General features: G+C 42.6%; 1 protein-coding gene across 19 annotated transcripts in view; it reads right to left on the reverse strand.

The window, feature by feature from the left end:
- NRXN3 (neurexin 3) overlaps positions 1-13798 on the reverse strand; it is a 1132087-nt gene that overhangs the window by 591372 nt on the left and 526917 nt on the right. For all 19 annotated transcript variants that reach the window (XM_053378036.1, XM_053378027.1, XM_053378045.1 and 16 more), the window contains one exon: positions 2034-2153. In XM_053378036.1, coding sequence (XP_053234011.1) covers positions 2034-2153 — 120 coding nt within the window. The remainder of the gene's footprint in view (positions 1-2033; positions 2154-13798) is intronic.

The raw sequence follows: 13798 nt of genomic DNA on the forward strand, positions 1-13798 counted from the left end.
ATAGCCAATTTTTTTATAGTGGGTGTAGATCGCAGTGTCTTGAAAGTTGGACATGCCTCTGCTGTATAGAATCAGATCTTACAGATGCAAACAATTCAAAAACACTTTAGAAATAAATTGCCCTGCTTCCCAGTCTGAGGATTGTCAATTAAATTATCAAGGGCAAGGGGATGAAGAGAGGGAGGGAGGGAGGAAAGAAATGTGATGACGAAGTCATAAGAATGATAATGTGCTCGAGAGTCATCCTGCTGCTTTTCGCAAGCAGAAATAGCTTTACCCTACTGTCTGATGTTATTTTGGTTATCATTTGGTCCTGCTCAGTGATGTGGCAGGGGTTAAGGCAGAAGAAAGCAAATGGATAAAGCAGCCTCATTAACTTCAGATGGCAAATTACCTCTCAGTTTGGGCATAGCATGTCTCTATGCTGGTCTTTAATTATTTGCTTCTAGAAAAGCTCTAATTAAATTACTTCAACAGTATTCACACAAACACACTCACAAAACTATACGGCTTCATTGTTAGATGCTAGAGCAGAGCCAAAATTTCACAGAATAATTCCCCCCCCAATAATATTTATTTTTTTTCTCTGCTCCCCTAGCAAAATATTATCTACACTGTTCTGTAAGAGGGATAGATATTTATTTTTTTTATTTATTTATTTATTTATTTATTTATTTATTTATTTATTTATTTGGATTTCTTACTTGCCATTCACCCAGAGAAGGTCACAACAAATTTTAGGAAACCATTTTGACACTGCTTTGTTACACATGCATATCTGTTCATTTATCAATATGCTGATGCCCTCCATGGCTATGTCATGTAGATGTTTATTTATATCCTCACTTGCATGAATAATAACTTACATATTTCAATATGTAAGATTAATTTAAAGTGGTTTAGGATTTCACATTTGCGTTCATAAAGCTAACAATTATGGACTCTAAATTCCATGCACACATTTCCCCCCCAGCAAGCATGGCTGTGCAAGGCAGTGTGTGCCATCAAGCGGCTGTGCCTCAGCACTGCACCCTACTTAGCACTGATACATTTCCAACATAGAGGTAGAAGACTGCAGTCCTAAACATGTGCACAGGATCATCTTATGTAAAGCCAGTATCTAGGAATACTAGATATTCCTGCAAAAATTCAATACTTTGAAATGATAGGATGGCTATTTACATTCCATATTTCTCTCTCCTGCTCCATTTCACTCTATTTAAACTCTCTTCTTCACAAATTTTAAGCCTGCCACTAGGCTAATTAAATGCACACTTACAAACTTGGATTTGGGCCACTTTATGTTTCAAATCTTTTCTAGATGACAGGAAAACATCCTATGGGGCACAATCCAATAGTTACGGAATTCTGAGCCTCCTTCCTGACTTCAGAACAGTTTCAAAAGATAATAGGGCATGTCTGGGATGTCAGAATTGCAAATGAATTAAGAGGTGCCGTAGTAGGAAACCACCACTGGCTGCATTGTAACCCCTGATGGGCGGGGTACAAATAATTTTTTTATTATTATTACTATTATTATTATCACCACCACCATCATCATCATCATTATCACTATCATCCCTATCAAGGAAGTATGACAAACATAAGCACAGAAGCATGGTACCCTCTCCTGTTCCCCTGTTCCCACCACTGTTGTTAAATGGGATTAGTCTGAGTCTTTGCCCTTGGTTCAGATGTTTACTGAGGCTGGTTACCTTGTTCACTATGGTGGAGAAGTGAGCATCTCTGTCACCAAGCTAATACCTGATTCAGATGTTCCATGCACCTCTTTTCATGGAAGCTACTTGTATAATTTGGGGTTCCTATGCTTCACATTACACTGTGAGCATAGTGTTAGGGACAATGGCATCCACCTGGGAACAGGATTACTGGGTCCAAGCTTTGTCCTAATTATTGGGGAAACAGGTAGTATTAAGGGTAAGGCATGGCCAAAGGTGCGAAGTGACAGAACTGTTATGTAACTTAAGTCTTCTGAATCAAAACGAGAAATCCATGATGAATCGCCCACTCACCTTCGGCAACATCATCATCCACTGTCAGCTTGAGACTCTTTCCCCGACGTACCACACGGACTGTGTGCCATTCATTGTCATTGAGTTTCTGCCCAGCATAAAGCGTCTCAGGTCCTTTACCTGGGGACAGTGGCAAGTAGAAGCAAAATTTAAGGCCACATCTGTTGCACAGTAAAAGCCTGCCTAGTTGGAAAAGTCACTGAAATCATCTTGGTGTGATGATGGTGCAAAAGCTAATTTGTTAAAAGGTGGTACAAATTACATTTGCATGCCTTGCCCACTTAAAGCTGAATGGGGATTGTTATTCCCTTCTCTCTAAGATATTCCTTACCTATCTCAGCCCCACATAGTTTCAGAGGAAGACTAAATGTTCCCTCTTACTTTACATCAGCAAACTTCACTGCAGTGCTAAAGGATCATAAAACCAGTGGATAAGTCAGTAGGAAACTGAAATGACAATTTTTCTGCTTTGAGGGGAGGGGAGAAGGAACCTATTCCCCATGGAAAGTAAACAACTCTTCTATTTTTCCCAGTGATCATACACACCAGGCTGAGTTCTGCAAACACATCTCCAGACGAGGTCAAGCATAAATGAGCCCCCAGCAATCCCAACATTACCCTTACACTGAACAGCCCGGCTACAGATATTACCATCTCCATAATAATCAGTCCAAACTCCTCCTTTTCCTTTGTTAATTGGGACTTTTTAGGTGCTTTCCTTTCTGTGTAATGAAGTACCAAGCATAGATCCTCGGGTAGACAATGCTCCTGAAGGAAAGCCAGGCTTGCAATTCTTTCTGGCTCTCCATTCTCAATAAATGCTTATTGCTTGCAAATGGAAGTCCTTGTAGAACGGAGATCAGGGAATCACTTGTGGTTCAAGGGGTGCATCAAACACCCCAGACCACAGATATAAACGAGGCACATAATGCTCAAGCAGCATCAACAGAAGTTAAAAAGCCTAAGCTACAAGTAAGCTAGCAGAAGGTGCTGGTTCTAATGGAAAGCTGAATCAGGACTTTGCAGTAAATTGTGTTTTAAAGGTGGCTTCAAGTGAGATGTCATCTCTGTCCAAGAAGTGATCAAGGATAGCAGACTGAGCATAGCTTTACTGGCACACAAACACCAAGAAGTGGCTCTAGATAGATGGTTTCTTGGCACAGTGCCTAGATTTGAATGCTCAAAGTGGAAGACTCCCATTTATAGAAATATATTTGGAATTAATTGTGTCGTTCATGTAGTAAATGCATTAGTCCTGGATCTACTTCAGTGGTTAATTGGGCAAGTTAGGATAAGGGTAAACAGCATCCTGCCATGAATAAAAATCCATCCTGCCATCAGTGAAAAAGGCAGCAGATCTGGCTTGGGCATTTTAAGGGCAAAGAAATTCAAATTTTCTCCTTCATTTTTCATCTAAAAAAGTAGATATTTAGCAAATGTGTTTTGAAAGAAGGCCCCTTGGGACTAAAGGTGTGAGAATTCAAGTCACACAAGCAAGAAAACAAACAAAGCAAAATATTTGAAGTCAGTGGAATTAATTGGGATGAATGCAAGCAGAGTTTAGTTGTCTCTATTATGAAAGGACATACAAGATTTGTAATTGGTTTCAGCATACAGGACTCCTTACATAATTGCAACAACCTGGCAAGTGCATTGGGGATGCTTCCCTACATGCCATGTAGGGGATAAATAACACCCAGGGCACAACTGTGGGTGAAAAACAGACCAAAACGTTTATTGACTATAGTGTGGAAAGCAGAGTTGGCATGGCATTGGGCCAGGATCCACTAGTCCCCTACAATATTCAATCTGAAGCCCATTACATCATCCCAGCACTCCTGCTGGAGAATCCCATGGGAGCTGACCAGCATATAAGGATCATGGTCTATATTATGCTCCTGGAATCCCGCTGATAACCTGACACGAGTGGCATCAGGCCCGGCCCACCTGAGCTTGGGCTGAGAACTGGTTTACTTGAGGGTTCCCCTTATGTTTAGATCCTACCCAATGACATTTCTGCCACAAGAGCGGGTGAGCTGTCAAAAGCTTGCTACTGGACACTCCTATCACTGCAACCAGTCTAGCACTCTGGAGCACAGATCTTCTAGCCACATACCATTGCGTGCCTCTGAGAGGTGAACCCCCTGAAAACAGAAGTTCAAGCGGTTTTGTCGTTATTGATGGGTAGCTAATCCTGAGATTAGCCATGGTTTTCCCAGTAGTGATGTATGGAAGTGAGAGCTGGACCATCAAGAAGGCTGATTGCTGAAGAATTGATGCTTTCGAATTATGGTGCTGGAGGAGACTCTTGAGAGTCCCATGGACTGCAAGAAGATCAAACGTATCCATTCTTAAGGAAATCAGCCCTGAGTGCTCACTGGAAGGACAGATCGTGAAGTCGTGGCTCCAATACTTTGGCCACCTCATAAGAAGAGAAGACTCCCTGGAAAAGACCCTGATGCTGGGAAAGATGGAGGGCACAAGGAGAAGGGGACGACAGAGGACGAGATGGTTGGACAGTGTTCTCGAAGCTACGAACATGAGCCTGACCAAACTGCGGGAGGCAGTGGAAGACAGGAGTGCCTGGCATGCTCTGGTCCATGGGGTCACAAAGAGTCGGACACGACTAAACGACTAAACAACAACAACAATCCTGAGACCACCCTACGTTGCCACCAAGCCTATTAATTTGCTGCCCGGGTGCCTATATGTGGTCTCCACTCTTGAGGTCTCTGCAGCCATGCTAACCACCACAGGGACATGTTGGAAATGTCACTTTCAGGCTGGTGAGAACTAGTGATGGTGGATCTGAATGGCCCTTTTAAAGATCCTGCCGGGCCCCATGAGAGGAGGAAGCCCACTATGATCCCAGACAGGGCAATCAACTACCGTTTCCCCAGTCATGGCAACACCCAGGCCACCCCACAATCTGGCTCCCACTTTCATCCTTTAGATGTGATACTTTGGAGACCATGCTCCTTATCAGTATTCCATATAAAATACATTCGTAATGCAGCTGGGGCCAAATTTTTACATTGGTGGCAGCTAGCGAAAAAGGAGAATGATATGGAGATTTTACAACCATTCTTCCGTGTTCAGCCAGCTCTGCTTTTCTGATTAGAAACAAAACTGTGTGACTTCTTTGACTTTGATAAGCAACGGCAGGCTGACATTCAGCAGATAAATAAATAAATAGCACATTGGCACCTAGTTGCACCTTTGCACATGTCCACATGACCCCAGGTTCGTTCTTTCAGCGTGGCAGCAATCCCATGCTTTAGGATCAGGGGTTTTGCTCTCAAAAGATACTGGGGGAAATAAATATGCCAGCTACCGTTGCTTTCTAGAGCATAAATGCATTCACAAACAACAGAAATTCAAAACTAATAGCCTTGGGGTGAGGGAGAAGAGAGAAAGGATTATTCTGCCTTCAAAGGCTTTCTGGCTGTTTGTGGAATATTATTTGCAAAGAGCTGATTTTAAATCATTTTAGATTTATCTGTCACTACTTTCTTCTTTATCACCAGGTTTTGTTGTTCTCTTTTGTTTTAGTGGCTGTTGTTTTTGCTCTCTGGAAGACATCTGCAGCGGGGGGGGGGGGGGAGAGCTGTTTTTCATCTGTGATCACCTGCTGTAAGTTCCTGCTCAACATCACCTTTCTCAGCATTACATCACAACTGTTTCCACGGAAACAAAGTCTAATAGAAGAAGCAGAAGAAGAGGAGGCTGGAGTAGCCAGCCCAGGTGGACTGTCAAAAGGAAATAAAAGTAAGAAACACCTTGCAGCCTTTTCCCCACTCATAGATAGTTGGCATTAAATAAAGGGGGGGGGGATGGTGCACGTTGCCCTAGAAGGAAGCTGAACTCCTGGAGACACTTTCTATTTTTAAATGTTTTTGATGAGATGGCAGCTGGTCGTTAGGCTTTTTTCCCCCCCTTTTCTTTTTGGTTGCTCATTGCTTAATTTTTATGAGTGAGTACAAATAAGAGGCAGGAAGATTAGCATATAGCAGAAAGCAGAATAATGAGAATTGTGCTTTAGCCATAGATTAACGACGAAGGTGCTGGAGTGAGGGTTGGAACTGCTACTGTTGTCAGGGGAGCTTTCAGCTTTGGGAACATTATATGTCCTTTGGCGTGGCCTCCAAGATTCCTGCCCTGGATTCTGCCCAGCCAGATGAGGGAAAGATAGCAGACCTGTTGCTTGTTCTTAGCAAAGGTAACTATTGAATGTAATCCCACCAAAGCATGTCTCTGGATGCTTCCACATGGCCTGTGTATTCAGCATTCATCCTGATGTATTTTGCAGGGAGGTTAGAGAAGGTTGGCATTTTAATGAGTATTCACTCTGATTTGTTTGCAGTGATTATCAATGACATTGCATTAAAGTAAGTGCTATCCTACACTTTCCAGCGCATTTTCCTGCCACTTTCCTTCTTGGGGAAATGGGATTTGTTGCACATCTGAAAACTTGGTGTGTGGGTTTGGTTAACAAAGAGCTACCCTGGAAGCAAGAAGAAGAAGAAGAACATATATCATAGAGGTAGTGTTCCAAGGGACAGGTGAAAAAGAAAATAAGACCGAAAGGAAGTATAAATTACCCCCAAAGATAATGATCTTAGGGGGACATGTTTGTGTGCCAGACAGAAAACTCCCAGTCACACATTTGGATGTGCCATTCTATCAATTTGTGTGCCGTGCAATTGAAATGGAAATAGTTTTTTAAAAAATGGCAAGGTTGAAATCAGTCATTTTACCAACAAGTTTTAAGATTCATTGGCCTCTTTGGTTTAAATGTTTGGGGGCAAAGAAAGCATTCTGATGTGGGTCTCCTAACTCTGTGCATGAGTGTCTACATGCACACCCATGTATTCATGTGCAAATATCACTGTCTATTGTGCCTCCCTACTCTACATAAATGTTAATGAAGTAGTCTATGGGACTGAATATAAACATCGAAAAGGCAGTTCCTCGAGGAGCATTGAAATGCAAAGAAGAAACAAATAACTCGCAGTACGTTGTCACCAGCCAAACTAACATAAATACATACACATGCACACGCACACAGGGTTTTGCTCATACGCAGGTTCTAGAGATTCCTTACCACCAGAGTTCTTGCAGCCAAAGGAAGAGGACAGAGGGGGCCTCAAATGGCTTTCCTTAGCCTTGCTCTTATTTTCCTTACCTGTGTGCTGTCTTGCTGTCCTTCCTTGGGGGAGTCATTCCCATTTAATATAACTGCTGGTACTTACCATGCTATCCCATTACAGTGAGACTGAAATACTATACCCCAGAAGTGTTGCTGGACTCCCATCAGACCCAACAAGCATCATCAATGGTCTGGGGTGATGGGAGCTGTCGTCCAGAAACTTCTGGTTACATGCAGAAGGCACCAGGTTCAATCCCCAGCATTTCCAGGTATGGCTGGGAGAGAACCCTGCCTGAAATCCTGGAGAGGAACTGTCAGTCAGTGTAGTCAATACTGAGCTAGATGACCTGACTCTGTATAAAACATCTTCCTTTGTTCCTATGAACATAACTATGCTCCATGGATGACAGCGGTATTTACAGACATATAGAAAATATTATGGAATCAGTTGTAAGGAGGGAACATTGGACTGTGACAAATGCCATATCTCTAAGACACCGTTGGTAAGCACCTGAAGCTGAGTTGATAGTGGATTCCCACAGCCTAAGTGGCCAAGATTTCACTTTCTGTTGTGGTGGTAGATACAGAATCATAGAACGGTAGAGTTGGCAAGGACCACAAGGGTCCTCTAGTCCAACCACCTGCAATGCAGGAATCTTTTTGCCCAACATGGGCCTTAACCTCAGCCCCTAAGATTAAGAGTCTCATGCTCCACCAATTCCCTAATCTTCAGAATGTATTCAGGTTGCAGCTTTTCAAAATCAATCATTCATTCTTTCATTCAGGTCTTGAATGGTCAGGACCCAAATCTGTATTGCCACCCACAAAACCAGACTTTGGCCTGGTTTGCACATCACACTAAGCCAAGCAATAGTTTAGCATGAGCACATGAGTTTACAGGCTCCCAGAGAGGAGATTGTGGCTACTTTGCTCATATAACCAAGGTTTGTTCTTGGTGTATGGCTTGTAGTTAGTTTGGAGAGGGATAATCCATGGGCCTAGGTTTGAATGACATCCTAAGCCAAACTATGGTTTGGCTTCATATAATGCAGCAGCAAAGTGACAATGGACAACCCCCTGCATGCTCATGTGTCCATGTTAAGCCATAGTTTTGCTTAATGTGATGTGCAAAGCAGTCTACTATAAGCAGTGCTGTTTTTCTACAAAAAGAGATGCTGGAACTCACCATGAACACCTCCCTCGTTCTCTTAGAATGCCAATGGTGCCCACCTGAAAGGTGCCGGAACTGAGTTCCTATAAGTTTCCCCTGAAAAAAGCGCTGACTATAAGGTAAAAATAAATAAACAGTTGTATGAATCTACCCTTATTTTTCCCATAGGTACTGCTTCCACTGTTGCAACTTATTTAATAGTCTCTTTCAATAGCGAAGGGAAGGCACATCAAACATTTTAAGCTGCCAGTCCTTAGGGTACAGAATATGTTTTGTTTCTAGAAATTCAACTGAAAGCTCCCTTAGAGATTTAATAATGAAAAATGGAATGGAAACGATTTCCTAAATTAGATCTGTGAACAGTAAAGAGCCTATTTAATTGTATGTTTTATAAGCATATGACTTTTAACAGTGTCACGTCCACACCATAATACTTGTTATGGTATTAAATGTTCCGAGTTTGTAAAATTTATTTTAAAAATTGCCCAGATGTTCGCTCCAGAGAAGCAGCCCCCTAAGTGTATTCTTGTACAAATCATCAAGTATTAAGAACCATCAAATCAGGCTTGATGGGGGGGAAATGTCACGCTCTGATAACAGCTCAAATGGAGGCCAAGAGGTTTGCGGACAGGTGGATGTAATTTCGGAGTCTCATAGCAACTCCCAGTCTTCTGTAGAGACAATTACTGCCAAGATCACAGCATACATTGGATCTAAATTCTACCTGTCCCTTCCCTCCATCTTAAGCCACTGTCAATAACTCTGTCTGGCACATGACAAATGACATGACTTAACCCAGGTAGACATTAGCAATTCAGAGGATATCACACCATTGCACACTGTAGGTGACACAAAGCAGATGGCTTTGCTTTATAGAAAGGGCACCCTGTAACCAACAGAGAAAGAAAAATGCCTGAAACATTGCTGAATGCATTTCTAAGTACCCAGAAGAAATGAAGGTACCATATGCAAGTGCATTTATAGTGGGGAGCCTCTGAGATTGGCCAAAAGGCTAAGGAAACTAGTGCTATGCAAAAATTTAAAAAAATCAACTCCTGCATTTTTATTTTTATTTTACTATCTTTTAACAAAAAAGAAGTAGTTGCTTTTGGAAATCATTACAAGGGAAAGAACACTTTGGTGAAATAATCCTGAGTGCAGCATGGAGTATGTGATGCCTACCTTACTTTAGAAGTAGTCCAGGGATGTTTGTGAATGTTCTTTCTTAAATTCTACAAATCATCTCTCCCTTGGTTTGTACACTGCAGCCTTCCCAGGTGCCACACTTCAGTCAAAGCCCAGGGGAAGGCATCACAAGGTAACTCTTCCCAGGAGGCTTTTTCATATCCGGAAGCACAGGCAGTTAGGGGGGCACCAATGTGCTGGAAAAAAATTTAGTGGGAAGAAAAACACACATATACCACCCATGGCTGCCACGCAATGATAAAGTAAGCTCAAAACCTCAAACTTGATGCTGGGGAGATTGATGCTGGGGAAACTTGATGCTGGGGAGATTGATGCTGGGGAAAAATTCAACCTCAAGATTGATGCTGGGGAAAAATTCAAGACTGTTTTGCAGGGTACGAAAACTTTTGAGAAATTCAAGGATCGATTTCTGGAGAGCTCTAAGCAAAACATTAGAAGAGTAGCACAAGGAAGCACAACAAAAGATAACTGCCAAGCAGAACTACTGCTTCATCACCTAGGCCATGGGTAGTCAAACTAAGGCCTGGGGGCCAGATCCGGCCCAATAGCCTTCTCAATCCGGCCCACGGATGGTCTGGGATTCAGCGTGTTTTTACATGAGTAGAATGTCTCCTTTTATTTAAAATCCATCTCTGGGTTATTTGTGGGGCATAGGAATCCGTTCATTTCCCCCCCCCCCAAAAAAAAAAAAAATAGTCCGGCCCCCCACAAGGTCTGAGGGACAGTGGACCGGCCCCCTGCGGAAAAAGTTTGCTGACCCCTGATCTAGGCCATCAATTAGCCCTGACAGCTAGAACCACCAGCCACTCGTGACATATTATTTATTACTACTGCTCTCTTGCTGCTATGTTATTGTTTCAAACCTTGCTGCTGACTTTTATGCTGCTTTCACACACACACACACACACACACCTACCTTACACCTGACATCAATACACACTGGCCCCACCCCAGTATCCCCATGAATACAAATTATGGCACCCTCTACTCCCAACCAGTTCTCTTATTAAGTGGGAAGGTCTTAAGGGAGCGTCTGCATGTAACTTGATGAATGTGTTTAGAAGCTTATTCACAATCAGGAATCCTAACAACAAAGATTTTCTGATCACACAAAAGCTTCTAAGTGCAGTCAATTTACACCTTCCCTCTCAATATGGGAATGTTGGCATGGGGCATCCTGCTCACATTTTCAATCCATTATTCAGGCATAATGACAGGACAGGACTATGGACTGATCCCTTAGAGCGGTCTGCACAGAGTGGCTGCTGAAGTTGTGCTGCTTCCAGAAAGTTGATACCCTGTTCCTTGTTACTGCCCTATGGCCTGTTTGTGTCTTGATGCCTGAAACTCAGTTTTGTTCTTAATACACCATGTGCTTTGCAACATTATGCATTAACTATTGTGTGGTTGCAGATGACTCCTGATCCAAGTCCATGTTGCTAAACTGGGGAAACTTAAGATGTTTCCTAAGCTTGGAAGAGCACCACAACCCTCCTAACAAAATGGCAAATAAAGGCACTGGCAGCATTTTGTGCCAGAAAGCAGTTCTTTGGTAAACAGAGCGGTAACATGGCTAGGCGAGGGTGGTGGAGGAAAACAATACGATTCATTCGCCATTTCCTGTCTTTAATCTTAGGAAATATCCCCAAGGGCTCAATCTCTCTTAAACAGTGATACATCATGACATATTTTACACTGCCAGCTACAGCCTTGCATAGTGGATAATATGCAGTGCCTACCAGTATTGCCTTAGTGGATGTGTTTACAAAAGTGATTTCCCTAGGGAGTCAAGCGTAGAGGGGGGAAACTCGGTCTGTTCTATCTTGTTACATATCAGTTGACACTGTCTACTGCGGGCTCTGGATCCTATAATGTAATATGGGAGCAAAGGCCTAGCTCAAGCCGCAAGAAAGCACACACCATGGTGTTTATGTAACATCATTCAAGTAAGATTCTTCACAGAACTTGACAAGAGCAGGTGGAATTATTACAAGCCCCAGATCACAGAAGCAGTGGGGAGAAATGCCAAAAGTTAAAACAGTATAGTTTAGATTGAGTGTTTGGCACAGCTGAAAATAGATCCATTGCCTCTGTGTGTGTGTGTGTGTGTGTGTGTGTGTGTGCATATGTGTGCATGCATGCATGTTCTAAGGATCATAGTGTTGCCTAAATGAATCTCAGTCCATTCTCATTCTTTGTAATAGCTTTACATCTACTGTTATTGTACTTTAGCCATAGACCCATAAAATTATACACACACACACATCCCTAAGTCATTGAGCATGTTTTTAGGAGAGCTATAAAGTGCCAGGAACATTAATTGTGCTCTAATTTATTATCCCATCTCCTGCTGCTCCTCCTGGCTACTGCTTTGTTAATTTCCCTTCTATCCCTTCTTTAATAAGCTTTCCCTATTAATGTGTTAAGAGGGAGTTTAAAAAAAATAAATATTCTCTTTACTGCATCCTGGTGCCTGACTGCTATGCCAAGGAGGAGCTTCCTATATATTTGATTAATATTTTGCAAACAAAAGCTACAGCTGCCAATAATAGGAGCATAGCTTCTGCCAAGATGTTACCTAAGCACAGAGATCAAATATCCTTGCAATAGTAACACAAGGAGACATTGCATATGGTATAAAAATCAGAGGCTCCAGCCGTGTACATTCAAGGATCTTAAAACTATTCCCATGTTGCAAATCAGAGGGTTCCCAGGACAATCCTGATATCCATCACATAGATTTGGTTGTGTGGCATTTCCCGTTTGGTGCTATAAGGTGTGGTGAGGCCCACCAGGCCTTCTCATTTGGTCTGCCAAGCCGTCTTGGCCAAACCAAGCCCACCTGTTGTCAGATGTGGGGCAGGTAAAGAACTAGCTAATTTAGGGAGGCTTACTTAGCTCTGTGTGCAAAATTCTGCAAGCCCCAACAACCAACTGATTGTGACATCAGTCCATTATGCTGTCAGGTTACTGAGTGGTGGGCTTCAGAAATGGTGCTACATCAGGCAACTTCACACCATTTCCCAGATTGGGAAAGCAGTAGAGGTGGAAGAGAGGGAGATGGATTGATGGACTCCAAGGACCTGCCTTTCATTATCAAGTGATTTGGGAAGATTTGGCAGGGGGTTGGACTCGATGGCCCTTGTGGTCTCTTCCAACTCTATGATTCTATGATTCTATGATTCTATGATTCTATGAAATTATTGACGCAGCTTGGCAGGAAAGAACAGCACGCTTCTATCCCATTGCCTGAATCATATCTGGTGAATGAAATTTACGGCCCATCCAAAATTCTATTTGTCCCATGATTTCTCGTCAGGGGTCTGAGAGGTTGTTGTGGTTGTTGTTGTTTTGTCCCACTGCTTTCCCCTGGAAAACCCAGAGTTTATTGTTGAATCAGAAGAAAACGTCAATCTGCAGAAAACCTGACCGACATTTCTTCCAAATCAGCAGTCAGCCACACGTTTCTTGGAGAAAGTTTTGGGACAAAAGGCAAAAATAAATAAATAAATCCTCTCAGACTCCTGACTAGGAATCATGTAACAAACAGAAGTGTGGATGGGCTCTTAGTGTAGTAGATGGAGGGGCCCTGTGGTTATTCTACCACACATCCAACTTGTGGGTCACCATGCCATCACAAACTTCCCCTGTGTGGAGTAGAGCAAGTGCAGCTTTGAGCACATCATGGTATAATGAATTAACTAGTCCCCTGTAGATTCCATGTGTGTGGTTCTTCACACATTCTGCTAAATGTTTTGTGTAAGGGACAGATCTGGCGAAGCCCACTCTCTCTGATCTCATTCTCTGCTACATGGAATGGGGCTCTTTCCTGTCTAAAAGGCAGGAGAGAAGGTTGGGAGTGTGGCATGTTAGGTAAGGGCGGGACTATGAGTTTGTGGTTTGTTTTCTGCAAGTATTTAGTACATTAACAGTGTGATTCTATGCATGTTGACTCAGAAATAAGCTGCACCGAGTCCAATAGGGCTTACTCCCAGGTATGTGCACAACCTAAACTTTTGTTTGAATATTAACCAGTCACACACCTATAATAATATAGTTGAAGGACAAAAAGCACAGAATAATAGATAATCTGCTAAGGGCACTGAGCACGAAAGGTCCTACCCCTCTCTTTGAGAAGGAGAACTCTGGCCTTTTGATTCGTGGCTCTGAAAATACTGCCTTGTTTTCTCTAAAGAGAACATATTGACTGGAAGCAGGCTGAGCATGGAGTTCTGAGAA

Source organism: Podarcis raffonei, chromosome 1 (genome assembly GCF_027172205.1).
Source record: "Podarcis raffonei isolate rPodRaf1 chromosome 1, rPodRaf1.pri, whole genome shotgun sequence".
Taxonomy (NCBI): domain Eukaryota; kingdom Metazoa; phylum Chordata; class Lepidosauria; order Squamata; family Lacertidae; genus Podarcis; species Podarcis raffonei.